General features: G+C 43.5%; 1 protein-coding gene across 5 annotated transcripts in view; it reads left to right on the forward strand.

Moving 5' to 3' along the window:
- The window catches only part of VEPH1 (ventricular zone expressed PH domain containing 1), a 176,138-nt gene extending 151,633 nt beyond the window's left edge, over positions 1 to 24,505 (forward strand). For 4 of the 5 annotated variants that reach the window (XM_032962312.2, XM_032962309.2, XM_032962314.2 and 1 more), the window contains 5 exons: positions 8,184 to 8,323; positions 10,283 to 10,417; positions 13,098 to 13,215; positions 15,555 to 15,691; positions 17,504 to 24,505. In XM_032962312.2, coding sequence (XP_032818203.2) covers positions 8,184 to 8,323; positions 10,283 to 10,417; positions 13,098 to 13,215; positions 15,555 to 15,691; positions 17,504 to 17,740 — 767 coding nt within the window. In that variant the 3' untranslated portion in view covers positions 17,741 to 24,505. The remainder of the gene's footprint in view (positions 1 to 8,183; positions 8,324 to 10,282; positions 10,418 to 13,097; positions 13,216 to 15,554; positions 15,692 to 17,503) is intronic. The other variant, XM_032962313.2, reaches the window with a different exon arrangement.
- Positions 24,506 to 27,056: the final 2,551 nt, after the last annotated feature.

Consider the following 27,056-nt stretch of genomic DNA (forward strand, 5'->3'; position numbering starts at 1 on the left):
CACACCGTTCCGAATGTGGGGGTTATTTGACCATACTTTACCACACTGGTCAGTGCAGATTAATGAAGGCTCCAAAGAAAGCTGTTTCTGGTGTGGACCAATCAGTTTCAAGGACAATGCATCATATATTAACAGAGTATGTTTTTTGTTTGCATTCTGACCACACGTATTGTGGTTAATGCAGACATGATTCCTTGTATAAGGTTTCAGTTTGGTGTTTTAACATCTTAACACAGCTGTTTTGTTGCCAGAAAAAATGGGAAAACCCATTCTCAACGGTACCATATTGACACGTAGGCTTTTCGCAACCAATAGTATTCACAATAAAGTTTTTTTTCGGGTTAGATCGCGTACATATAAATATATCGCCAACTCGCCACCACCCGACACAGCCAATTATTAAGGCTTGTTACGTAAACAAAACGTGACAATTAGTTACTACTTCAGCCACAACGTTTACAATTTGTTTACGGTGACGTTTACAATTTGAGTACGTGCTGGATGTAATCATTCTGGCAAAAAAAATTGCAGCATAGACTTTGTAGCGTAGGAGTAGAGCACAATACGTTTTTTTTTCCCTCTGTGCTGTGCCTTCCGCTGTCCACCACCTCGCCCCACGGTCTATAACACCTGTTATGCATGGTTGGTCGACTATCCCAGCACTATCCCGACTTGACTCCCACCACTTAGATGCTGAGAAGTGACGAAACGGGGCGCATTTGCGGGTGATTTAGTCACGTGCGGGTTGTCTTCTTGCGGGCCCGTAACAAGGACGACACCCGGCACCTGCTCCCAAAGCCACCCCCCGTGTCTCGCTCACGCTCGCACCGAATAAATCAAACTTGCTCGGCTAATTCTTGATGATCCGTATTTCCGCAGGGCGGATTAATGTTGAGCAAGGTTTTCTGAGGAATCGTCACTCTTAAAAAAATTAACACGTGTTCCTCATTTATCATTCGTTTAGTTTATGATAATCATTAACAAAAACACATTCTCTAGAATATTGCTGCGGAATAGAAAACAGATTTTTCGTGAAACGTAGTTTATGACAGATGGTATTTAAGACATTGTCTTTCTTTCCCACGTAGACTTCACGACACAAAACATCATATTCATGCGCTTGGACACTTTTTTAAACAATGCATTTTTGCTGCACTGCCCCTGTGGTGTTCACCACAAATGAGTGGAACATGTTGATGGGCATCATTTTGGAACACAGTCCCACCAGGAATTTGGAAAATGTAGCTAGAGTACCATACATTCTTGCAGTTTTTTTTGTAAATGTATTTCTTTTAAATCAATTATCCATATGCAGTAAAACCTTGGATTGCGAGTAACTTGGTCTGCGAGTGTTTTGCAAGACGAGCAAATTTTGTAAATAAATATTGATTTGGTAAACGAGCGAGGGTCTTGCAATACGAGTAGTACGTATATGCTTTGTCTGCCGAGCGTCACGTGATCACAAATTATATACGAGTGCTTTGATATACGAGTGTTTTGGATTACAAACACGTTTCCGGAACGAATTATGCTCGCAATCCAAGGTTTTACTGTATAAAATATCCTTGCGAATTGCAGAAATATGTTCAGGAGCTAAATGCCAATGTTTGCTGGCCACGACGAGAGGGCTTTCAGCAGAATGAGTTTGTGCAGTTTTGCTATGCCTCCTCCGTTGACGCAGCGCGGACCACAGCGGTTTACTATGTTATCTATATTTTGGGTTGCGTGGTTACATTCGGACCATGGCTTATCTTTAATGTAACTGTGTATCTCTATGAGTCTCTTTGTGTCTGTATGAGTATGTTATCTTAAAGGAATGTATATAGCGCCTTAAGCAAGGCGCTTTACACAGAATTAACAAGGGTACATGGGAATGTAATGGTAGAGATGAGGTGAATGAAATAGATGAGAGGAAGCAATGGGGGGCAAATCTGTGATGCGTGAATTAGGTGAGGCCTGGCGGATCGTGCACCTGGCGCAGCCTGAGAGAGGCCTGTTTAATCATGCACAAGGCGCAGCCTGAGTGAGGCCTGGTTGACAGTGCACCTGGCGCAGCCTGAGTGAGGCCTGGTTTATCGTGCCCATGGCGCAGCCTGAGTGAGGCCTAGTTAATAGTGCGACAGACCACAAGCTGTGTTTCTGCTAAGGTGGCATTGCCACGGACCACAAGCTGTGTTCCTGCCAAGGCGGCATTGCCACGGACCCCAAGCTGTGTTCCTGCCAAGGCGGCATTGCCACGGACCCCAAGCTGTGTTCCTGCCAAGGCAACATTGCCATGGACTCCAAGCTGTGTTCCTGCTAAGGCAACATTGCCGTGGACCCCAACCTGTGTTCCTGCCAAGGCAACATTGCCATGGACCCCAGGCTGTGTTCCTGCCAGGGCAGCATTGCCACGGACCCCAAAGCTGTGTTACTGCCAAGGCAACATTGCCACGGACCCAAGCTGTGTTCCTGCCAAGGCAACATTGCGACGGACCCCAAGGTGTGTTCCTGGAAAACTTCACGGAGATCGTCAAGACAGCCAAGGGTCGTGAATGAAGAGTCCCCTGTGTGGGCTTCAGTGGGGCCGTTTGGTCGGGCAGCAGAGACACGAGAGGCCAAGAAACGACATTCCAGTTGTGGGCTGAGCTCCAGGAGGGCTAGCTCGAGCACCATCCTGCGGCGGGGAAAGGAGGCGGTGCAAGCGGTTCAGCCGAGCCCACAACAGCCAAGAATCTGCTGTCTGCTGTCTGGGGGGGGGGCGCTGTTCAACCCTAGCACATGGGCGAGAAGCCGTGCATGTATGACGAGTGCGGCAAGACGTTTTCTCGTGCTCGGTCTACAAGTATATACTGTATATTTTTTTATTTTCCGCTTGTGTGTTTATCTGTGTGTACCCCGGATATTTTAGAGATGGCAATTCTCTGCTGTGTATCCTACTGCTGTCCCTCACAGCCATATCTAGTGCCACACTCAACTCTACAAACAGCTACCCTCGTTACTTTGTGTCCATACTTGTTGCTCGATTTGCCACTACACCTGCTAATGAAACAGCTCATAGACACTTGTACACTCCATCATTGTATCCTTTTAAACCCTATCTTTGTCCCATTATTTCACCAGCACTACTTCCAAACTTCATTCTGCTCTTAAAAATAACACCATCTGCGAGCTACTGCTATTCGTCCAAGGTTCGCCGCTCTTCATCCTTTCACAGAAAATACTTGTGCAAACTATTAATTCTACTTTTATTATTTCTGGGTGGTATTGAGCTTCATCCTGGCCCAAATGAAAATAACTCGTATAATTCTGTAGATTTTTCTGGCAGGGAAGGTGTTGGTGTTCTACATGTTAACATCAGAGGGCTTGTGATTAAATTAAGTCAACTAAAACTAGAAGTGGCAAATCTTGACCTGGACATTTTTTGCCGAACAGAAACATTTCTCACTCCTGCCGTCAATGACTTGCAGATGACGATTGACAACTACAACCTTTTTCGGCTTGACCGAGGATCTAAAGGAGGTGGAATTGCCATCTATGTTCGTAATACTATTGCATGTTCACTAGCTCACTCCTCGTTTATAAAATGTTGCTTTGAAGGTCTGGCTCTCAGAATAACTCTCCCAAATAATCAACAGATATTGGTAGTGTGCTGCTATTGACCGCCTAGTGGGAAGGATGTTGAAGCTGCATATGCACTGAGAGAGCTTTTTGGGGGCCTCCCTAAAGGTGAAATAGTTTTAGTGGGTGATCTAAATTGTAATTGGCTAAACCCGCCGGCCGTGGCCACAAATTTTGCAGATGAATTTAACCTGTTTCAATTAACAAATGTCCCCACAAGACCCAACCTAAAAAATCTGGGACAGTCATCTCTGCTTGACGTCCTATTGACAAATGCCCCTCACAATTTCACACTGACTGGTGTTCTGGGTAATAACCTTAGTGATCACTCCTTAATTTGTGGGGTGAGATCATCAGCCAGACCCAAAGCCCCCCCTAAATTGGTTGAGAAGCACTCTGAGACACTTCAGCACTCAGGCATTTACTAATGATGTGCTTCACTCGGATATTGACAAGGTCTGTGATATCCCCAACCTGACTACGGCTTGGGAGACCTTCAGGTACACGTTTCTCCAAATTATTAACAAACATGCTCCGTTGGTTAGATTTAAAACTAAAGGCAACTGCCCACCATGGTTTGATCCTTTGATTACAAAGCTCATGAAAACTAGGGACAAGGCTTGAGCATGTGCTCAGAAAAGTAATTTGGTAAATGACTGGCTAGAATACAGGATTTTAAGGAATAGATGTGTCCAAAAATTACGGCATGCAAAAAATGCCTACCTTTCCTCCACTCTCCTGGAATCACATGGAAATGCCAGGATTTTTTGGAAAACAATCAAATGTATCGAAAAGGCATCCAAAACAGACAATCTGCCCGTTGAGCTTAACCGAAATGGGGAATATTTTTCAGATCCCAAAAAAATAGTTGACAATTTTAACCTTCATTTTTCTGAAGCTGGTAATCTTTTTGATAATGTATTGGGAGTCACCCGTGCTCATGCAAATTCCTACACCCCTGTCCAAACATTTAACGAATTTAGTTTCCAGCCAATCCACGAAAGTAATGTTCTGAAACAACTATCCTACCTCAAAGGGTCCTCCTCTACCGGAGCAGATAGTATTCCCGTCTTTGTTCTACTAACTGTTGGTCACCTAATATACAAACCTATAGCCCATATTTTCAACCTGTCCATCAAATAAGCATCAGTTCCTCTATAATGGAAATATTCCTATGTCCATTCACTTCACAAAGGGGGCCCTAAAGATGATCCAAATAACTACTGACCTATCTCAATTTTGTCCCCGTTGATGAAAAATTTTGAAAAATTATTGAACTACCAAATTAGCAGTTTCCTGTCCACCAACAATCTACTACATCTAAAACAATCTGGGTTCCGAAAAAAATACAGCACCACATCTGCTGCATTAGACTCTCTGAATCACATTTACAGTAGCCTTGATAATAAGCAGTACTGTGCCTGTCTTTTTCTAGACCTGTCCAAAGCTTTTGATACAGTAGACCACAACACCCTGCTTAGTAAACTAAGTTGCCTCGGTTTTTTCCGAAAACGCAGTAAAATGGTTACAAAATTACCTCTTTTCTCGCACCCAAACCGTATTCACAGATGGTTGGAGGTCAAACAGTGTTAAGATAACAAAAGGGGTTCCACAGGGTTCCATCCTCGGCCCCCTTTTGTTCTCTCTTTATGTCATTGAATTGGGCACTGACCTGGATCATTCCAGGGTAAATCTTTTTGCAGATGACACGATACTGATTACTGCTGGCCGCTCTCCGGATGACGTGATTGTTAAGCTACAGGGTGATTTCAACAAACTACAACATCAGCTAGTTGGTCTTAAACTAGTCCTGAATACCTCCAAAACCAAGGTGCTATGCTTCTCACCAGGACTAAAGCAGGAAGTTATTTTTCCCCAATTGCATTCCTTAAATAATTATCAAATAGAGCAAGTCAAGATCTATAAGTATCTTGGGGTCATCCTGGATTCAAAACTGAATTTTGAAGATCACATTGATTATATTGGTAAAAAGACAAAAAAAATTGGTTTTCTGTATCGACACAAGCACTGCTTCCCCCCAATGTTCCGTTTGGAATTGATAAAAGCTACCATACTGCCTCTACTTGACTACTGTGACATCGTGTATAAATCAGCCCCAAGTACTGTAATGAAGAAGCTTGACTCCATCTATCACTCGGCCTTAAGATTTACATTGAACTGCCCATATAGGACTCACCACTGTGATCTCTACATTGGGTCAAACTTAACATCTCTTAATGTTCGACGGCTTGTGCACCAGATCGTATTTATTCACGATGTACTTACAAAAAAATCCGCAGACTATCTGCTGGATCTCCTCTCTGTTTCAAAGAACAAATTTGACCTCAGGTCTTCGCTCATTTACCAGCTTCACATTCCTTATTGCCGTACAAAAACTGGAGGAAGGGCCTTTGCTATTGAGCCCCCAGGGTCTAGAATGCTATTGCCAATAAACTGCAACTTGAATCGCTACCAATGAGATCTTCTCTCAAAACTGCTCTAGAGGAGTTGTACACCCCTAGCTGCCACTGCTATTCATTGGCGTAAAATAAAATAAAATGTTTCGCTCCGGATGACTCTGCAAAGTATTATCTGTATTTTGATTTAGCGTGCTGATCTTAAAGGTGCATTGAAAAATTTAATACTCCGACTGATGCTTCTGTTGTTGTGGAGTAACTCATGCAGCCAGCTATGGCTCTAGGATTTGGTGTTACATGTTATTTACGTAGTTTATTTGGTCACAGTCCCTATGATCACTGTTACGTTGCAATTATGGCTTTATTTTTTGGTGATTTCAAAAAGTTTTTTGGTTTGGACATGTTTGTTTTGTTGTAGTACGGAGTTAGACTGACGGCCTTAATCTAAGTTGTCTTGTGGTTGTTGTTGTTTGACTTGCATCCCACTGGGATTTTTTTGTACACAGCGTTGGTGTACGGTGCTTTTTTCAGGAATATTTTGCTGTTTTTTCATGGATTTTCTGTTTGCACAGTCACATAAAGATGTTTTCTTGTTCGTGTTTTAGTTTTTTTGTTTGTTGTGGTTGCACCCGATTCAAGAGCCGAATGGCTCACAGGGCTATATCAAAATAAATGAACTAAAACTAAAACTAAAATGAGTGCGGAGCGGAAACTTAGTGAGCGAAGGTGACTGCTTCTTGTTCAGGGGGAAGTTTGTTCCAGTGAAGGGGGGCGAGAAGGCACGTAGAAAGGTACAAGTGTGGCAAGATATGGTGGGTTAAGTCCATGAAGGGATTTGTAGACCAAGGTGAGTGAATTTGAAACGGGAGCCAGTGCAGTTGTGCGAGGAGGGTCGAGCTATGGGAATTATAGGGAAGGTTGAATATGATCGGAGCAGACTTGTTTTGGATTTGTTGAAGGGGGGCAAAAGAGTCGACCGAGCATAAGAGAGTTGCAGTAGTCCAGACGGGTATGGATATGCATCTCTATGAGCCTCTATGGGTTTACTCGACGGTCCGTAGTTTGAGTTGCATGGCCACAGTCGCACTTAATGTGGCTGTGTCTTTAATTTTCCTTTTGTGAAGGTGATGGGCGGGTCGGCCAGCTGTTGATGTAAAACAATTAAAACGTTATGTTATTTCATTAAAAAAAAGTTTTATCATGCACCCTGACATAATCAACAAAAGTGTTCCTATCAATAAATAATATTGGAAGTAATAATAATAAATATGGGGCTGCGACATGTCCTGGCGGTAGCTCGTTCACCACTTGTTGCAGAGGTTCACGGTTCGAATCCAGTGGCGGCCTTGATGAATACTACGCACGTATTAACCATGAGATGCTTGACATCTGCTTTATAGCGGACGTTACGGATCCCGTGACGTCATTCGCAATAATAAGTCACTGTGTGCCGGCGTCAGGAGTCCACATTTTGGGATGATACGTGACATAAATCATCGCCTCCCTGTTCTAAAAAAACACTTGGCAGGACCTTCTTGAAAAAGAGTCAAGAGACTCAGTGAGGATTTCCTGGGTAAACAAGCACAATAATAATACGATTAAATATACACAATTTGATTTCATTTATCAAATGCACAAACTGCAGGGTCCGGGGTGGCGTATGGGCCTAACACCTTGTTAAATTCAGGCAGCCACCCATGAACCTTGTTTCTCAAGTGTAGCCTTTTTGCCCGCACGAAGCGTAACATTAATATTCGGTTGTCACAAATAAGGGGCTCATTCCAGTTTCTAAAACATTGAGTTTCATTGAAATACGGCAAACGCGCCTTGCAACGTTTATGAATGTGTGCCACAAAGTGTTCATGAAGATGACCGTTGAGGGGGCTTGAGTGGTTGTTCTCTGATGTCAGCTTTCAAAGCTGTGACCGAGTGTGCGTCCTCAATGTGAAGCTTTGTTTGTTTCGTGGCTAATAGCGTGGTTGAAGTGTGCAATTATTTACAGAAACATGCACCCATGAATGTAAAAAATATGAAACTGAAAAAAAAAGGAATCCTCTCCTGTGGAAAATCTACTTGCTTTGACTCGCCTGAAGTCCGGTGCATGTACGCTGAACTCCTTTTGCATTGTACGTAGCCAGCCGTGCTAATTGGAGGTGCGTTCCGCAGAGCTTGGACCCCGCTGCTTGTTCAAGCTGAGCTTCGGGTGTCCCAAGAAATCTGAGTACTGCCTCTACTCCAAGTCTCACTTCTCCCTCCCATCTCGGCAGCCACAAACCTGGCTCCACCTCATGACACTCTTCTTACAGGTGCCCACACTCAAGAGCTGCGAGAAGAGCGCTGCCACATTCCATCCAGTAACTATGAAACTGTTGAAACTCATTTAATTTCACCAGATGAGGCCCACACTGAGCTGTACAGCTCTTTTTCAGAAGCGACCTGGCCACAAATGATAGCGCAACGAAGTGGCTTATCACGTGGACATTTTCGTAGCCAAATACTCTAACCGCGCGTTTCTAAATGTGGAGGGAAAACTGGAGGACCCGGAGAAAAAGCCACGTGACCACGGGAAGAACATGCAAACTCCAAATATACAGCAGCAGGCGTCAGGGTCGGGATCGAACCCACGACTTCCTGTATACCAGGCGAGGGAGTTAACATCTCGCCACCCTGGCGCCCCCACGGTTGCCACGTGTGCCTACACGCACGTGGCAACTTGTGATATGATACACTTTCTGGCCAGTTGTTGGCAACACTGCTGTACACGTCTTAAAATTAAAAAAAATGTAGGTTATATATGCGCATTCATTCATACATGCATACATTTTATTTAAACGAGGCAAGGACCTGTTGTAGATATTTCGCTTCCATTTTTCCAGTGCAATATGTATTTTATGTTCAGAATATAAATGTTAATCTAGATTTGAAGTTTTCGTGACTGCAGGGATCCATAGGTACCTGCGTGACGTAGGTACCTACGTGAATTTACCGAAAAAAACAAAGAGTATGTATATAAATGCCATGAAATGGCATTTGTTTGTATAAACTAGGTTATTGTGCACAATGAGTTGACGATCTCTGCCCAATCACCAACGATTTCACACATTATAGGAGCATTGCAAAAAACGTGATTACGTTCAATTTGGTTTTCACTTTAACATATTTCGAGTTCTGAGGACTTAAATATATTTGATTACCTGTCATGCAACTCGCAAATCTTTAGCAAAGTGTGTGAGAAGGCTCAGCACACCTAATGTGGGTGAGAGGCAATTGAAGAGTATTTGGATGCTATACATTTCCACATGATAAGCCACTCTGTTGAGCTATAGCTGTATCGCTTAGTGGGCCTTGCCTGTAAGGCCGTTCCCCAACGCAGGGTGACAGACTGACGATGATGATGCAGCACAGCAAGAGTTTCCGGTTAGGAGTTTTGTTCATCTCACGGCATAACTGCAGTCGAACAATTGGGACGTTGTATTCTTGGTTCTTTCGGTAAAGTCACGTAGAAGGGAAAAATTAAAAAATTATAAAAACAATACAATTCTCACGACGTTTTGATTGCAACACAAGCAAGCATCATCAGGTGTGAAAACCACAGCAATCAAAACCACAGCAATCGAAACGTCGTGATAATTTTATTGTTTTTATTATTGTATTATTTCCCTTCTACGTGGTGACTTTACCGAAAGAACCAAGAATATGAATCCCTGCAGTCACGAAAGCTTTAAGTCGAAAAAATTGTGACGTGACTGAGGGAAAAGACGAAACAAACCACATATTATTTGTTCAAATATTGCGTACTAGTGTAACCATTTATCAATCCACTGCTGGATGAGAACCTCCCCACACACCTTGCGGGTCACGCTGGTCATTTCCGGTTTGCGAAGGTAGAGAAAATAGCCGTGGGATCATAGAGGTCCAGAACAATAATGGATTGTGTTACACTGCCCTTTGCTGCTCACAACCGGTGTGCAGCAGCCTGTAACAACCTGCATGATCCAGGCTCAACTCTGCTCAGCGTCCAAGAGCTGACGAGATCAGATGCTTTCCAAGTGATTTGGTCAATGGCCAAATGTTATATTTATAAAAAAAAATTTACACGTGCCCCATTTTTACCACTCGCACCTCCCCTCACTTCCCTGCACGTATGTCCGTAGAACTTCTCTCGCAACGACCGTAGCCAACCCGTGCGAATCATCCCGTCCGCCGGGTAAAGCATGCGAATGCTGAGGTTTGTGCGACGTTTTTTCTTGTTTTGCTGTGGGCAGAGTCGGTCTTCGTCGCCGCTGTCTGTGCACGATGCGGTGGTGCGCACGCTGGCCCAGCTGTGGGACAGGGCCCGCCAGAAGGGCGGACTCGACTTCGAGACGGCCGTTATCCACTCACCGCTGCCCTCCGCAAAGGTCAGGCCTTGCTGTGCTTGCCCAAGCAAGCCTTGCTGTGCTGGTTAGCCATAACGCAAGCAGTTCCATGAATTGCCACTAATCGCTCTCATATTTGCTATACAAGATCCAATAATTTTTTGGTCGATATTACCATCCATGTTAGAGTTTTTTTGTTTAGGTTAGATCGCGTAAATATTCATGTGTCGTTAAACCCGCCACCGCCCGACACAGCCAATTAGTAAGGTTTGTCACGTTAACAGAACGTGCCAATTCGTTACTAGTTCAGCACATCGGTGTGTTGGAGAGTAAAACCCACAATATTCACAAATCGAGTACGACGTTTCGCCGGTAATTACAACGAGCATCATCAGGCGAACACCCAAAAAACCTCTATTATGGATAATATGGGTCGCGACAGCCTACGTGTTAAACATTATTACCATCCCCACTTGTATTGTTACGTCTTCTCTGCACAGCCTCATCTGCTCGATTAACATTTGCATATCGTTTGAATATCTTTTCTTAAAATGCAAATATAATATTCTCATGTGCATTATTTAATGCATGTACATTGTATCGTGCAGTAATGCATTGTTCCATGCATAGTGATGTCAATTTCATGTCACGAGATATGACCCCACCTGGTGTCACTTAAAGAGTCTGGGCTTATCCACCCCTTTGCTTTCAATAGAGGGCACCTAAGTCAGCTCTAATTGCCCTGGACATATCAGAACCCTCCTTAAAAGCAAGGTTGGCATCGCATTTGCTGTTAATACATTCTGCTTTGCGAAAAGTGCGTTGAGGTAGACGCGTCATTAATTGCGATTATAGAGTGCATCAGATGTGCCTAATGCTCAGAGAGCCAGTCCAAGACACCCCCCATAAGATATTAGACGATGGTCATTGGAAAGGAACTAAAACTGCAGCATATTACAAAGAGAAACACAGGCTGCTGGGAAATCTAAATTTCATAAGGCCGCTATGGGTATCAATTAATTGATTGATCATTTGAATGAGTTCTCAGCAGCATATTATAGTGAATCTGTGGCGAAAAAAACACAGACTACCCATTGCCACGATGGCTGTGAAACAGACCAGCCTATGAATCATACAACACCACCACCACCACGTGTTACTAGTGACACTTCTATTATAACATTGATAACACAAAATCCTATTTTGCGTGCATCAGTTCTTCCCATTATTCCCAAATGTCTATGGATAAGGGGATTGAACGGAAGTGGCATCAAATTCATACGACCATCTGCGTTTCTCCAATGACCTCCGTGTGGCTATAGGGAATAATTTCCATACAAAAAATGTGCACAGGATCTGCCAGTAGTGCCCCCCCCACCCACATCACCACAGATGAGAGGAGGTTCAGAGTATATATATATTCTTGGTTCTTTCGGTAAAGTCACGTAGAATGGAAACAATAAAATAATAAAAATATAAAACAATAAAATTCTCACGAAGAAAATTTTCTTGCTGTGGTTTTCACACCCGATGACGATTGCTTGTGTTGCAGTTGAAACGTCGTGAGAATTTTATTGTTTTATATTTTTATTTTTTTATTGGTTCCCTTCTACGTGGTGACTTTACCGAAAGAACCAAGAATATGAATCCCTGCAGTCACGAAAGCTTTAAATCAAGAGGTTCAGAGTATTACTCCGAGCGACAGGGTCATACTCGTCCGTTATTTAAACGAGGCATCATCCTGTTCGCATTTGCAATACATGTACTACAGTACAGATATCCTGTGACCACCCCCCCCCCCCATTTAATTATCTAAAAAAGGTTTTTGGGTTAGATCGCGTTATTTATAAATGTGTCGTAAACCTCCACCACCCGACATGGCCAATCAGCAAAAAAAGTGTCACGTTGACAAAAGACAAATAATTCACTACTTTAGCCCACCGGTGTGTTGAAGAGTGAATCCACAACATTTACAGTTTGAGTACGACGTTTCGCTGGTAAATACATCCAGCATCATCGGGCAATTCGCCAGAATGGTAAAGCCCTCGCTTGCTCTCGGTCTTAAATAGAGCAGCAGGGTGACGTCATCATTTAACTCATTTCAGGTGCAGTGATTAGAGGCGGAGGGGGGGGTATTGTAATTATATAATCGATTAGTAATCAGTCATTGGTTATGATTAGTAATGCTGATTGGCCGTGTCGGGTGGTGGAGGGTTACGACATATTTATAAATAACGCGATCTAACCCAAAAACCTTTATTATGAATAATATTGGTCGCGAAAGCCTACGTGTTAAATTCTCTAAAAGTGAACATTTTAAAAGTAAGGTAAATTTTAAACATAAATGATTATGCAAAGGGAGGTTGGAGGTCACAAGACATCTGGAGCACCTTGTAGAGTGTATCCATGGAGGAAGCCATTTTGGAGACAGCTGTCGGACACTTTTCTGGAAGTCGCTGGATTAAACGCCCACTTAAAGGAATCAAATAAAATTGTAATATTCTTTTTTTTTCTTTTTTTCTCCAGGCATGGTGTGGCTTCGTATACACGTTCTAACCTGAACATGGCCATTGACAAAACAAAAAGTGTCCCGTCATTCTCCTCAGTCGAAAGACCCCGTCGAAAATGTCACGAGCGCCTTAAGTTTGCCAAGTCTAGTGTCTGCTTCAAGTCTTCGATTGAAGCAGTTCGCGTGGTCCCCTCCCCCCTCTCTGCGTTGCAGGACGTTGAGTTCCTGAGGCAGCAATTGGGAGAGGTGTGTTTTTTCGACGTCTTTGGATTCGATGAAGAGGCCTGCAGATGGGGTTGTTACATGTGTAACCACCCAGACAAGGCCCTTGGTAATACACATCACCCCATTTGCAATACAGCACCCATTGCCTCGTGTTGTACTCACCCACCTACTGAACACACAGCATTCGACTGGCACAAACATTATGTCGAATCGAGTAGTGAAATGTTCTGTACAAAATCTGCTGTTGCTTCATACACAGCAGAGGTATTTCAATTTTATCCTCACCGGGTGTCGGGAAGTCGTGCTATCAAAGATGACACGACACCCCAAAGGGGTTGGTGGGTCGAGCCAAATAACTCAGCCACCTTTGTCTCCCTGGTACTTATTTTCAGCTGAGTTGACCTAGGGGAGGCCCATGCCCGTTCAAAAGCAATTCTCCTCAAGTGCCCCCCTCCCCACCCACCAACCTCTTCTTAAAACAATGGGCTCGTCCATGTTTAATTCTTGCCACATCCTTTTCGGTGGGAGATCAAAACCGTTTCAGGGGGTGGTGGTGGGTTGGGTGGGTCGGGGTTGATGAGAAACTGCCGTATCCAAACATGCCCCAGCACACACTTGCACACTGATCGAGAGCACACACACACACAACACGCGCACACCCACTGATAGATTACTTTAAAGTCTGGCAGATAGCACCCTGCTCACAGCAAAAACCACACGCACCGACTTTTACCGGTAGCCAAGAATCACGTCCGCGAGATCTGCAGGAGAAAAAAGCACGCCGAAGGGCATTAATCAGTGCGCTGGGCCTCCATTGATCGCACGGATCTACCACAGCTTGCTTGCATTGTACATTCTATATATAAAGACAAAGATACAGATCCCCAGCATAGCCTTCACAGACTGTCGGGGCAAGTGTTCGCGAGCGCATACGCGAGGTCAGCAGGGCACATGTGGCCAGCACCGCGCCTGGCCGCCTTTGTCTTCCCCGGTGGCGATGTTTACACAACGGCACCGGTACACATTTGAGACTGAATCGACCTAGGGGAGGCCTGGACCCGATTCGGATAATTGTCACTGTATGTTGGGGGCCGTGAGTGGGAATCAAACTCAGGTTGCCAGGTTCGTAACGCAGCACGCTAACCGCTACACGACCGCTTCCCACATTAATTTCCATATATATTCTATATATATATACATTTACACACAAACACAATATGTAGAAGCTTGGTCAGCATCAGTAAAATCCATCGTGACAATCGGGAATGTCCTTCGAGCTGGGTGGTCTGGTTCCTTTTGAGTGTCATTAAAATGCATCACTTCAGAGACTTACAAGGCCGTACATTGTTCCTCCTAACATCAGTACGGTTAAGAACGTACACGAAAAATGTGCCCAACATAATAGTGACCGTAAAGTAAAGGGCCATACATTGAGTAGGTGCGCAAAAATCTGTCAAAACTTGAACCCTCCCCCCTCCCTGTACGCACGCGTACTTTTTACACCCCCCCCCCCGAATCCTATAGAACGGCCGATATTTAATCCACGCAGAAACGATCAAGGATTCATACTCTTGACGTGTTTAAGCAAACAGATAGTCCACCGCCAGACTATCAAAGTTATTTGAAGGCCAATGTAGATAAATTATTATCGAGGCTTCACCCCCCCGCCCCCCCCCCGTTTACTATGCGTACATTGTGAGTAGACCCCCCATACGCAAGCGTACGCATTTGGGTTAACCCCTCCTCCATGCATACGTACTAAATGGATGGCTCCGAACAAAAAATGTTTGTGCACTAATCATCCACGGTGATTTTGCTTACGTTAAGCCCCCCACCGCGTGTTAGCTTTTAGCCATCGCTAGAGTGTGTGTGTGTGCCTGGATGTCGTTGACAAGAGCCAACGAAAACAGCAAAGGTCGCACATTTTGATTAGCTGATTTCATGAAGTAGAATATTGCTGTTTAGTATATGAACATTAGGTTTATCAATCGTGCGTGCAGCATTTAGCGAGGCCGTCCATATTTAGAGGATACAAATCTATCGATAATTTAAAATACTCTATAGACAAAACACTAGGTACTTAACACATTATTTGGTGATTTCTGCATTGGCAGTGGCGCACAAGCAACATGTATAATAATAACAAAAAGCATTCGTCAATATAACTGCCTTAAAAAGGAACATATATTGGTGACGTTTCAGGCAATGGCCACCGTCCAAAAATGTGCCTATTATATATTTTTTGCAAGGCAGTGTTATTGCTCAGAATGTGTTGAGGGTTACAAATACTTTGACTCGAGCAAATCCTAAAATTACGACCAAAAAATAGATATAATCGACAGGACCTTGATAACCGATCAGCGACAGCTCACTGCTGAGCAGTAAACCCTTCCAGCACTGACCATGCCCAATCCAGGCATCTAACCTTGTCCCTTCGCTGCCAAGATGTGAACCAAGAGGGAAGGCCGCTCATGGAGGGGAAGCTCAAGGAGAAGCAGGTGCGGTGGAAGTTCATCAAGCGCTGGAGAACGCGATATTTTACTCTCGCGGGTAACCAGTTGCTCTTCCGCAAGGGGAAATCGGTGAGAAAACCTCCTTCGACGCCGAATAACAACGCATACATACGTACAGCTGCATCATCGGTGGTCGCCCGTTTGGGGGCATTCTATGTTTGGCTGTCATTCCATCACACATGTAATCCATCAGTCATCTTCCCTGCTAGCCATGTCCTGCTCAAGCCCACTGACTTCCCCTCGTAAGGTCGCGCTCGTTACACGCAAAGTGCTTGCCACAAATGAACCACAATAGCTTGCTGATCACGTCAAGAAGCATAAACCATCACTCGAACTCCGGTCATCGTCGCAGCGGGTTTTTGATAACCATCGAACAAAGACGGTCACTGCATCACGTGCTTTTTGATGCGCTTCTGCGGCCGTCTGGAACGCTCTTCCGATATTAGGAAGCCACTGGAGCTATACACTTTTAAATCTAAATTTAAAAACATTTCTTTAGAACTGCTTTTTGTGTTTCGTTTGTTGCCCTTCCTCCGCACTTCCGATTAGCACGGTTGGCTACGTACAGTGCCAAAGAAGTTCAACATACACACGTACAGCTCCACGCCGTCATTAAATCAACCAATGCTGTTGGCACAGTCAGCCTTTAACTTCCCACTCATGGGCAAAGACCTCCACCAGTGTCTGTTCCATTCCATCCTTCCCTTAGTTTTCTTAGCTAATATAACCCAATACTTATGATAAAATACAAAAAAAGACTCCACTGAGATTGGTTATCACTTTTGAGGAATACGCTTGGGTCAGGGTAATTGCATAGAAATATATGCTGCAAAATCTGTTTTTATATTAGTATGTAATGATATGAGAGCTTACATCAGATATGTTTTTTGTGTATGTTTTTGTGGGCCATGCTTTTTTTTTTACATTAAACGTAAAATGTGTTTTGATAAAATATGTAAGACATTGCAGATGTGAAGTCAACAACATCCATCTTTTAAACTGACAATCAATTTCGAGATTGTTAATTAGTTGCAGGCCATTTTGAAATGCAGCACTTAACGTGCCTCACACATGGAACAGCATCGGCATACATTGTGAAAAAGGGCTTTATAGCTTCAGAGCTCGACTGGACATCTGTAAAAAAGAGCCGTATAGATCATAGGATCTCTCCAGTGTAAATAAATATTCTGATTGTGAATGACGGTGACATGGACTTTCTATGCCCATGGTCCAGCATGCATTTCACTTTCGCAACAACACCCCACAAACTCACCAAATATATCCTGTGCCCAGGCCCACATTTATATATCTATTTTTATTCACAGTTTCTAATCAGCCTAAATACCAAGCAGCTAGCAACAAGCAGCATTATTGAAGTCGTAATAAATTAGTCTAATAAGTTCCTTGATTTGAATTAAAACTGAACTGAACTATTTTTATTTGACCAGGTAAGGCTCGCTGAGCTATATAGCTATTTTTCAGAAGCAATCTGGCCACAAATGAAAGCTAGCTGAACGAAGTGGCTTATCACGTGGAAATTTATATCAGCCAAATACTCGCATGTTGATTCTAAATGTGGAGAGATCCGGAGAAAAGGCCACGTGACCATGGGGGGAACACGCAAACTCCAAATATACAGCAAGCATCAGGGTCGGGATCGAACCCACGAGTTCCTGTATACCAGACGAGGTAGTTAACACCTCGCCACCCTGGCGCCCCCACGGTGCCCACGTGTGTGCCGGCACGCACGTGGCAACTCGTGACGTGACGCAGTTGTGGCCAACACTGCTGTGCACGTGCTCAAATTTAATCAAATGTAGGTTCAATGCGCACATTCATTCGTACATACATGCATTTTATTTACACACGCGTGTCGCTCAGAAGGACGAGGGCGAGGAGTGCCCTCTGGAGCTGAGCAAGGTGCAGAGCGTGCGAGTCGTGAGCCGCAAGCGCAAGGAGCGCGGCCTGCCTCGCGCCTTCGAGATCTTCACCGAAAGTCGCTCGTACGTGCTCAAGGCGTGCGACGAGCGCGGCGCCGAGGAGTGGCTGCGGTGCCTCAACGTGGCGGTGGCACGCGCGCGCGAGCGCCAGAGCCAGGAGACCACCACCTACCTGTGACGAGGGGCGCCACCGGGCGCTGATGACGGCGCGGGGGGTGGTGGCGTGCACGTGGCAGAGGTGCGTGGCCCGGGGGCTGCCACCTGTCGAGGTCGAAGAAGAAGAAGAAGACAGCACGGGAGGAAGAATACCACGCTTTGTTGGAAGAGGGGAAATCAGGAGAGATGGCAACCCTACCTGGGATGTGTGGCAGGGCCAGAGTGATAGGTGCACGGGTGGAGCAGGTGCCAGAGCCCGTGCACGGGAGGCAGTCTTCAGATTGTGCCGTTAGGTGCCGCAGCTGTGCGGCGACCACCGGACCTTAAAGATTGATTGGAGGCCCTGTGCGTCCCCTGCATTGGTCCTCCACGATGGCGAAGCAGCCCGTTTCCACAGCTGCTGATGTGTCTCTGAGAGGGGACTCCCAAGTCTGTGTCATGTACCAGAGCTCACGAATGTGTGAGGCTCAGCCGGGTAGGGGGAAGGCGCAGTTGTATGGTCAAGGGCATCGCAGAACTTGGGGTCACTTCATTGTCAAGTTCACTCACGGATCGGTTTTTAGGCCACATTGAAGACAATCACATGGTGTTGGCTTCATCAAGAGACTTGCCTGTCTCAGGCAAATGATGCTTCGAGATTGACTATTGTGTCTTGTCCATCAGGTTTGTGAAAAAAATATGGAATTTAAGGAATAAGTTTGGGAACATAAATCTATTACAGATTAAAAAAAAAATACACATACGTTAAGCTTAATTAATTTTCCGTTTAATGTTTTTTTTGTTTTTACGTTTTTTTTTACAATTATGGATCTGTTTTATCCATATGCTTACCAGAGTCTGCTTCCTGTCCCACAATGATGTGACACAAACGCTCTGCAGTTTGTTTTATTGGTCGTTAGGGATTCGTGTGACTGTGAAACTTAAACAGCTGGGTTTTAAATCCGGTTGCTGAGCACAGTTCAATCGGGTATAATGGTGTACATGATTAGTTTAAAATACATGATGTCTCATTATATACCGTGCAATTGCTTGTTATGCCCACTGTGACAAAGAGCACTTTATTCAAGGGAAGGAATAAGTATAAACCCCCTGTTTAAATGAACAAGCGAGCTTTCTCCACTTACATTAGCTATGTTAATTTGTAATCCACTTAGATGGCTGTACATTACAAAATGTACGTTGTATGTTATTTGCATATATGTCAATAACAATCACTGACAATGATGATCGTCAAATGTGTTATTCTTGAACAACACATTGGCTTATAGAATCGTGGATGTTATCGCGTGTTTATCACAGGATACAGCTCAGTCGGTAGAGCAGCAGAGCTCTCTATCACTAAAATATTCGTTAAAACCCAGGTCAGGTCATCTCGGCCCATCATCAATTTAGGGTTGATGAAACGAGCAATGCCTGGTGAGGCTGTGCGTCTTTGGTAGGAAGTCAACAGTGGATGTAATATGCAGACATTGGTCCACAACATCGACACGTGGAATTTCCATTTTTGCCATTGGCTAAATGGTAACCAGTGGAGAAGAGAACAATCCTTAACAAATTTTCAACTTTAATAAAGTATTTATTACTTCCATACATAGTGTATTAAAGGGAAAAACCGATATTGTTCACGGACACTATTGAACACAATCTTTATTGAAAGATGTACATAAATACTGCATTGCTGACAAATAGGTGTTTCCCATGTCTCTTAGTTCCTCCACTCAGAACTATTGTTTAAGTGTGTAGTGGGACGTATGTATGTAGAACTTCTTTTGCACCGTACGTGGCCAACTGTGCTAATCGGAGGTGCGGGACAAAAGGTACATGCACGCACTGCGCACCGCATGTCAATTATTATTATACATTATTTTATTTTACGTGAAATGAAGCTCAAAACACCACTTTCAAGGTCAACTGTGTTCTTAAATACATTTTAGAGCACATATATACGTGAACTGTAAATTACCTATACTAATAAAATCTCTGTTTACTTGCACGTGTTGTCTCAACACTGAAAACTGACAAAGCACCACAAGTATAGAATGGTCCAATATTGGGGTGGAGGCAGTGGCACAGCAGCGAGCACGCCGCGCTGTGATCCTCTCCAATCTGAGTTTGATGACTGGCCACAGCTCTGGAGTCAGTGGCGAGTGACATCTGAGCCAGTCGCGGGTACCCCCCTCTCACGAACTGACACTGACCAGCACGGCGGAGTATAAAACAACCACCCCCGTGACCGACAGCAATGGGGAAGGACTTGATCCAGAAAATAATTGACACATAGGACTGGACATGTACAAGCTATAACACAGCAATGTGATTTTTTTACACTGTATATATGTTTTAAACTGTGCGTGAATGCTCACTAAACATTTTATCAAGCATTCTGAAATATTTATATACAGGTAGAAGGAGTCGGCACTTTGAGCCACGGATATGCAAACCAATTTGAGAGCAAAATGATGACTTTAAGATGATCACGCTTGCTTGCCACAACACTCGTACTGCCAAATGAGCATTTTCAGTGCGTTGCTGTCACAAACCCATCACAGGGGCGTTAAGCCCAGCTCAATCATCCACGGAGAAGCATGGCAATGATCGCTCCTCTCTGGGATGAGTTAAGGATTTCATGCCATTTCATATCTGCAGCAGGATCTCGCAAGCTGTCCAACCGTGCCGATATCGTTAAGCAACCTCAGACATTGAGCTCTGCCTTGTGTCTGTGTTCATGAATTTCAACCAAGGTGTGTACAAGGACATTCAAATGGGCACACTTTATTACAATGGTACGATTTCTCAAGAGGGGATATATGTTATATCGTTGATGCTTTGGGCCATTCAGACCAAAGTATATATAGTACTACAATTTCCCATAACTATTCAGACACATAATTACCCAACTATCAAATCGCCCTTGCATCCCACAACAAGGCATTCATAAATATTAGTCTCGAGTCCACTAATAATTATAATTAGTACTCCTATCTACAAGGCCAACGCGGTACAAGCAGCTCATAGTTTTATGAAATGCACGATAATTCAGTTACTCGACAGACTGTGAATAATTCTCTCTTGGTTTGTTTTTACAGCTAATGCATGTGTTAAGATATAAAATGGGTGGAAAAAACTTGTTACAACCTTTAAAATAAATGCTGTATGCCAGAATAGAAAGAGGGCTTGATGTTACAGTTTGATTTATGAACGGACATTTTTAAAACAGCAGCACATGGACTGTTAACATATTGATCTAAGTACTTATTGTAATGTTGGTTGGAATGCATTTTATTAATCTAACCATTTATGTATAGGTAATTAGTGTCACGATAAAACGTCTTTGTACAAACAGTGATATGTATATATTCTTGAGGGTTTCCTTCGTGGATGAAGTTGAAATGTGCGTATATAGAAATTCGTGTCTTTAACTTTATAATGACTCGTGTAGCAAGCTGTTAACATACATTTGTTGTTCATGAATACACGCCTCAGAAAACGTACGTACTATAATCCACAATTACTGTTCTGTAAAAACATGATATGGCATCGCACACTTGAAACTTGCTTTGGATTAATGGACACTTATCGTAACGAAATGTATTTTTTTTTAAAGTCCATTAGAGTTAAAAGTAATGGTTCCACTGTACTGTATATGTTATATATATATTTTTTTATATCTATGAGAACCTTAATCAAGATATATAGTGCTATGTATGGTGTGTAATTAGACATTGGAGGAGACTTAAGAGGCTCCTATTCAATATAAAACTACATTTACGGTCCTGGAAATTGAAAAACATTCGCTCGTTATACGACTATCACTTTCTTTACCACTTTGTTTTTACTATGATTAGGCTTACTGTGTTACTGTGAAACTGACTTATTTATGTGCGCAAATAGAAAAAAAACACCCCATGGTTTTTACACCAGCTTATGCAGTGACCTCTTTAATTTAAAGAGTGAAAAGCCTGTTTGATGTACATTATATTTGGAAATTCTACTATTAAAAAAATAATTTCAAGGGTTAAAGGTATAATATGGTTTAGAAAAAAAAATGTAATTGCATTAGGCGTGGGTTGTGTGCCCAATGCAATCAAATCGTCAATTACGTTGTCAAGAGAGATGGAGCGATAAAGTTGGGCTCGCGTGCGCGAGAAACAAAGATCGTCATTCTAATGCCGTGAGGGATGGCAACAGTGTGGCCTTCGTCTAGCAGTTGGATGTACCATGGCTGGTAATGATGATGTCGATGTCCTAGTAAGACGTTTTGAAGGACAAACGCCCTCCGATAGTTCCAAGTGGATGGAGTGGTGGCGCGTTGGTTAGCGCACAGCTGTGCAAAGCCGCTGAGCGCTGAGTTTGAACATCAGTTGTGAGCGATATTGGGAATGATGTTTTTTTTTACGTGATGTAACAGTGGCATGCACCGAGACTTAGTTCGTAGCTTTTGCCAGCGCTATTTTCTCGCCAATGTGTGATCAACTGCGTATTTGTAAAAAGAAGTATATATACCATTGTCTCGCTTTAAACATCTGCACCTAGTATTCGTAAAAAAAATAAGACTCACACCTCTACGTGGCATTTAACGAAGTCGAACATTCAAAAATTCGTCGGTTTTCAAGACGTTTGAAGCGTGGAAAAATACAAAATCTGTACGGAAAATTAAGAACTACCCACGGGGTGTGTGAGCGGTGACGCCCATGCAAAATAAAACAAGGCTTGAAAAATGCAGTGACTGTAGTTATATTCACGATTATTGGGAGGTGTTTTGGGCCCATGCTTGCACACCACTGCCAGCGCAGTCCCTTGTGTGTTTACTTGCGTTTGGGCAAATAAGCCCTATGAGCCACAGTTTTGTGAAAAACAACGTAACAGTAATGGTTTCTTCGGTAAAAAAAAATGGGAAAAAAATATGCAGAACGTAACCTTTTGTGTGAAAATGCTACATTGTGTGCTGGCTGCTGAGTATGCATTTGAGAGCCGGTATATTCTTCCCAAAGCACAAAGACACACACACATAACAATGACTTTTTTATACAGCTTTTTCTCACAATCCCACGGTTAATCTCACGGGAAGCTTTTACCCACGACTAGAGCTCTTGAGTCTCTTTAAATATACCACCAGCATGGCAAATCGACATATGGTGTTGTTACTTACAGGGAGTTAATCACAAACGGTTGTAACCTGCTTTACAGTACGTGGCATATCTTACTCGTTGGGGACTGCCGGTATAGGTGGGATAAGTGAAAATCTATTTATGTTGAAGTTCTTTCGCACCGTATGTAGCCAACCGTGATAATCGGTAGTGCTGGGCTAATACAACAAGCTAAACACAACAAGCAGTTATAGGAATAGGTTTTACCCTTTTAACTGGCACAAAAACTGACACCTTTATTCAAGGCATCATGTTTGCAATGACCACAACACAAGCAGTCAAAATGCAAACAAAAAAGACAACTCTGATAATAATATGCACTGTCCTTGAATTTGATTGGTCCACACCCGAGACAGCTTTTCTTAGAGCCTAGTCTCCATTGGTGTTGGACCAGAGACTAGGCTCTAAGAAAAGCTGTCTCGGGTGTGGACCAATCAAATTCAAGGACAGTGCATATTATTATCAGAGTTGTCTTTTTTGTTTGCATTTTGACTGCTTGTGTTGTGGTCATTGCAAACATGATGCCTTGAATAAAGGTGTCAGTTTTTGTGCCAGTTAAAAGGGTAAAACCTTGATTTAAAGCTTTCGTGACTGCAGTAATTCATATTCTTAGTTTTTTCGGTAAAGTCAACGTGACCTATTCCTATATCCAGTTTCTGGCAAAGGAGGTCTCATAATGTTAACAACAAGCAGTTCTGAAGAAATTCGTTTTCAATCTAGATTTAAAAGTGCATAGCTCCGGTGGCTTCTTAATATCAGAAGAACGTTCCAGACGTCCTTTCCCCCGCACCTCCGATTAGCAAGGTAAGGCTAAATAAAGTGCGAAAGAAGCTCACATGTATATATGGACAAAGCGCGCGATGCAGTGACCATTTTTTTATTCGATGGCTAGCAAAACACCGCTGCGAGGTTGACCGACTGAAGTTCGCGTGATGGTTTATGCTCAGATATTTGTCGGATATGTGAACGTCCCTGGAAAATGACAGTTTCCGTCGCGATACACGAATAGGATCACTGGACAACACGTGAAGCGCAAACTGCTTTAAACGTGGGGGGTGGGGGGGAAATGTTTTGGCTGTGCTTAAGAAGCAAGCAAACTTATGCGACGTGAAAAACACACGGCCACATTTGAAAATGTGAAAAGTCATGTTTTGTAATACTACTTTGGCAGCGGTGCACAAAGCACATTTGTGAAAATCTATGGTTGTATTTGTGAAATGAAAAGGTGCACCACACACCAATACGGTACAGCGCTGTGTGTGGGCAGTGAATCGGGCTGTGCGGATATGTGATGGGTTTGCGATGTTGTAAAGTGCCATACTTAGTGTAGTACTGCATCTTCCACAGTGTTGATGGTAAACACGATGGGGTTTTAATTATGTTAAAATTAGAGACGCTCATTACAGTGTCATTTATGGCATTTGTAAATAGAAATAGTGACGAGATGTTCATGAGAAAAAACTAAAAGTGTATACATTTAGATGAATATACGATGGCTATTAGATGTAATTTTCCTTTTTTGGTAAACATTTTTTTGTAAATATTGTACCGTGAATAAAGACAAACAGTTGATAACGATGATACTTTTGTACGTTGCAAATATTATTTCGATGTCAATAAAATAATAATGAACAATGATATCACAATGCTCATGGCAGTTGATGCTAAAACATGTGGCGATAATGGCTGATAGCAATGGAGGATGGAGTCACTACGTTCAGTCCGCGGGTTACGGAAGGGAGTTAGGTTCCCGAGAGCGATCCTTATCCCGGAAGCTGAGCAATTCCCCCACGCAAAATCCAAATAAATTCCGTTTACCTTAATCCTAGTGAAGCTCAAGCGCTAATGTAACGCAAACATTTCCGCGTATTGAATTTTTGGAACATGGTTTACGGCAGAATTTCCGTAAGGCGGATTTCCGTAAGTCCTGGTCTTCCACAACCCGGGGACTGTCTGTACTTCGAGATATTTATATGAAAATTATTGTCAATTTGTTTGGGAGTGGAGCATGGCACAATGGTTAGCGCATTGCCCCATGATTGTAAACCCCCTGAGTTGGACTCCCAGTCACAGCTTAACATACTATCTAGGGCGCCACGGTGGCTAGGAGATGTTAACTACCTCGCCTGGTATGCAGGAGGTCGTGGGTTCGATCCCGATGATCCCGACCCTGACGCCTGCTGTATTTTTGGAGTTTGTACGTTCTCCCCGAAGTCGCGTAGATTGTTCTCCGGGTTGTGCAGGTTTTCCCCTCCACGTTTAGAATCAACGTGGCTTTCGAGTATGTGTCTGCCATTTGTGGCCAGATCGCTTCTGAAAAAAGTCTTCATAGCTCAGCGGGCCTTACCTGGTAAAAAAAATCGTTTCGTTTCGTAATATTTGAAACATTCAGGGGCGCACCTTCACTCACCCCCTACACTGTCCAGTGTGTGGCGAGGCACAGTCACACAACCGGCATTTTAATGTGGCATTCTTCTCGTGGTGGATTAACAAAAGGCAGTACAATCGTTGATTTGTTGGTAAACATTGTTGTTCTGAGGCTCTGCCAGTTGTGTCGCTCCAGGCCAGGTGGGGGAGGGCTTCACTGTACTGATGAGCTCTAAATATTATGAAACTGGTGTACATTTGAATCTTAATATGAAGCTTTCGTTACTACAGGAATGCATGCTCATTGGTTATTTTGGTAAAGTCATGTAGGTATAAAAATACAACAAAAAATAATATATGTCACGACGTTTCGATCGCAACACAAGCGGTTGTCCTCAAGCGGAAAAAATAATCCAGCAGGGAACTAATCCAGCAGGGAACTAATCCAGCAGGGAACTAATCCTGCAGGGAACTAATCCAGCAGGGAACTAATCCAGCAGGGAACTAATCCTGCAGGGAACTAATCCAGCAGGGAACTAATCCAGCAGGGAACTAATCCAGCAGGGAACTAATCCAGCAGGGAACTAATCCTGCAGGGAACTAATCCAGCAGGGAACTAATCCAGCAGGGAACTAATCCAGCAGGGAACTAATCCAGCAGGGAACTAATCCTGCAGGGAACTAATCCAGCAGGGAACTAATCCAGCAGGGAACTAATCCAGCAGGGAACTAATCCAGCAGGGAACTAATCCAGCAGGGAACTAATCCAGCAGGGAACTAATCCTGCAGGGAACTAATCCAGCAGGGAACTAATCTAGCAGGGAACTAATCCAGCAGGGAACTAATCCAGCAGGGAACTAATCCAGCAGGGAACTAATCCAGCAGGGAACTAATCCAGCAGGGAACTAATCCAGCAGGGAACTAATCCAGCAGGGAACTAATCCTGCAGGGAACTAATCCAGCAGGGAACTAATCCAGCAGGGAACTAATCCAGCAGGGAACTAATCCTGCAGGGAACTAATCCAGCAGGGAACTAATCCTGCAGGGAACTGATCCTGCAGGGAACTAATCCAGCAGGGAACTAATCCTGCAGGGAACTGCTGGATTATATTTTGAGGACGACCGCTTGTTTTGCGATCGAAACGTCGTGATATATTTGTTTTATTGTTGTACCTACGTGACTTTACTGAAATAACCAAAGAGTATGGTATACAGTTGCTTTGTGTCCATTCTACTGTCTAGTTTTTGTTTTAAATACCACGTTAACACGAACAGGTCGCGTTCATGTAAATGTTTTCCATTGGCCGTACTGGTGTGTTGTTATAAATGTTTTTTTTTATTTCAACACACTCAGCTCTTTCGAGCTGGTTGGCCATCACAAGGCTGTCTGCAGAAAAGGTAAATAAAATGTTTAATGTCATCGTGACATGCAGTTCACGCGGCGATTCCTGTTGTTTTTCAGTTCAAAACTAATTTTGTATGTATATGTTATCGTTACAAATGCCAACATTGCATCCCACATAATTCTTAATTGAAGCCCTGTTCGCCCCTACGGTTGTTGTTCCTGTGAGTCACCGTGGGAAGGGTTCCAAGTGAGGTACGTTTATTTGGCAAGAGTTGTAACACACATGTTGTGTACCACCAGTTGCTCACCCATAATTACATTTGCAACCTCAGCATTTATTTGCATAATTTAAAATGTCCAACACGTGGTCAGTAACTTTGCGCATGAGCCTCCTTCCCACACAATCATTTCACGTGAACAAATGGGCATGGGCACTCGTTCAACAGAATATAAATCGTCTTTGGTCCCGACATAGCAGTG

This window comes from Petromyzon marinus, chromosome 28, assembly GCF_048934315.1.
Source record: "Petromyzon marinus isolate PM22_M1 ecotype Great Lakes invasive population chromosome 28, UKy_Petmar_22M1.pri1.0, whole genome shotgun sequence".
NCBI lineage: Eukaryota > Metazoa > Chordata > Hyperoartia > Petromyzontiformes > Petromyzontidae > Petromyzon > Petromyzon marinus.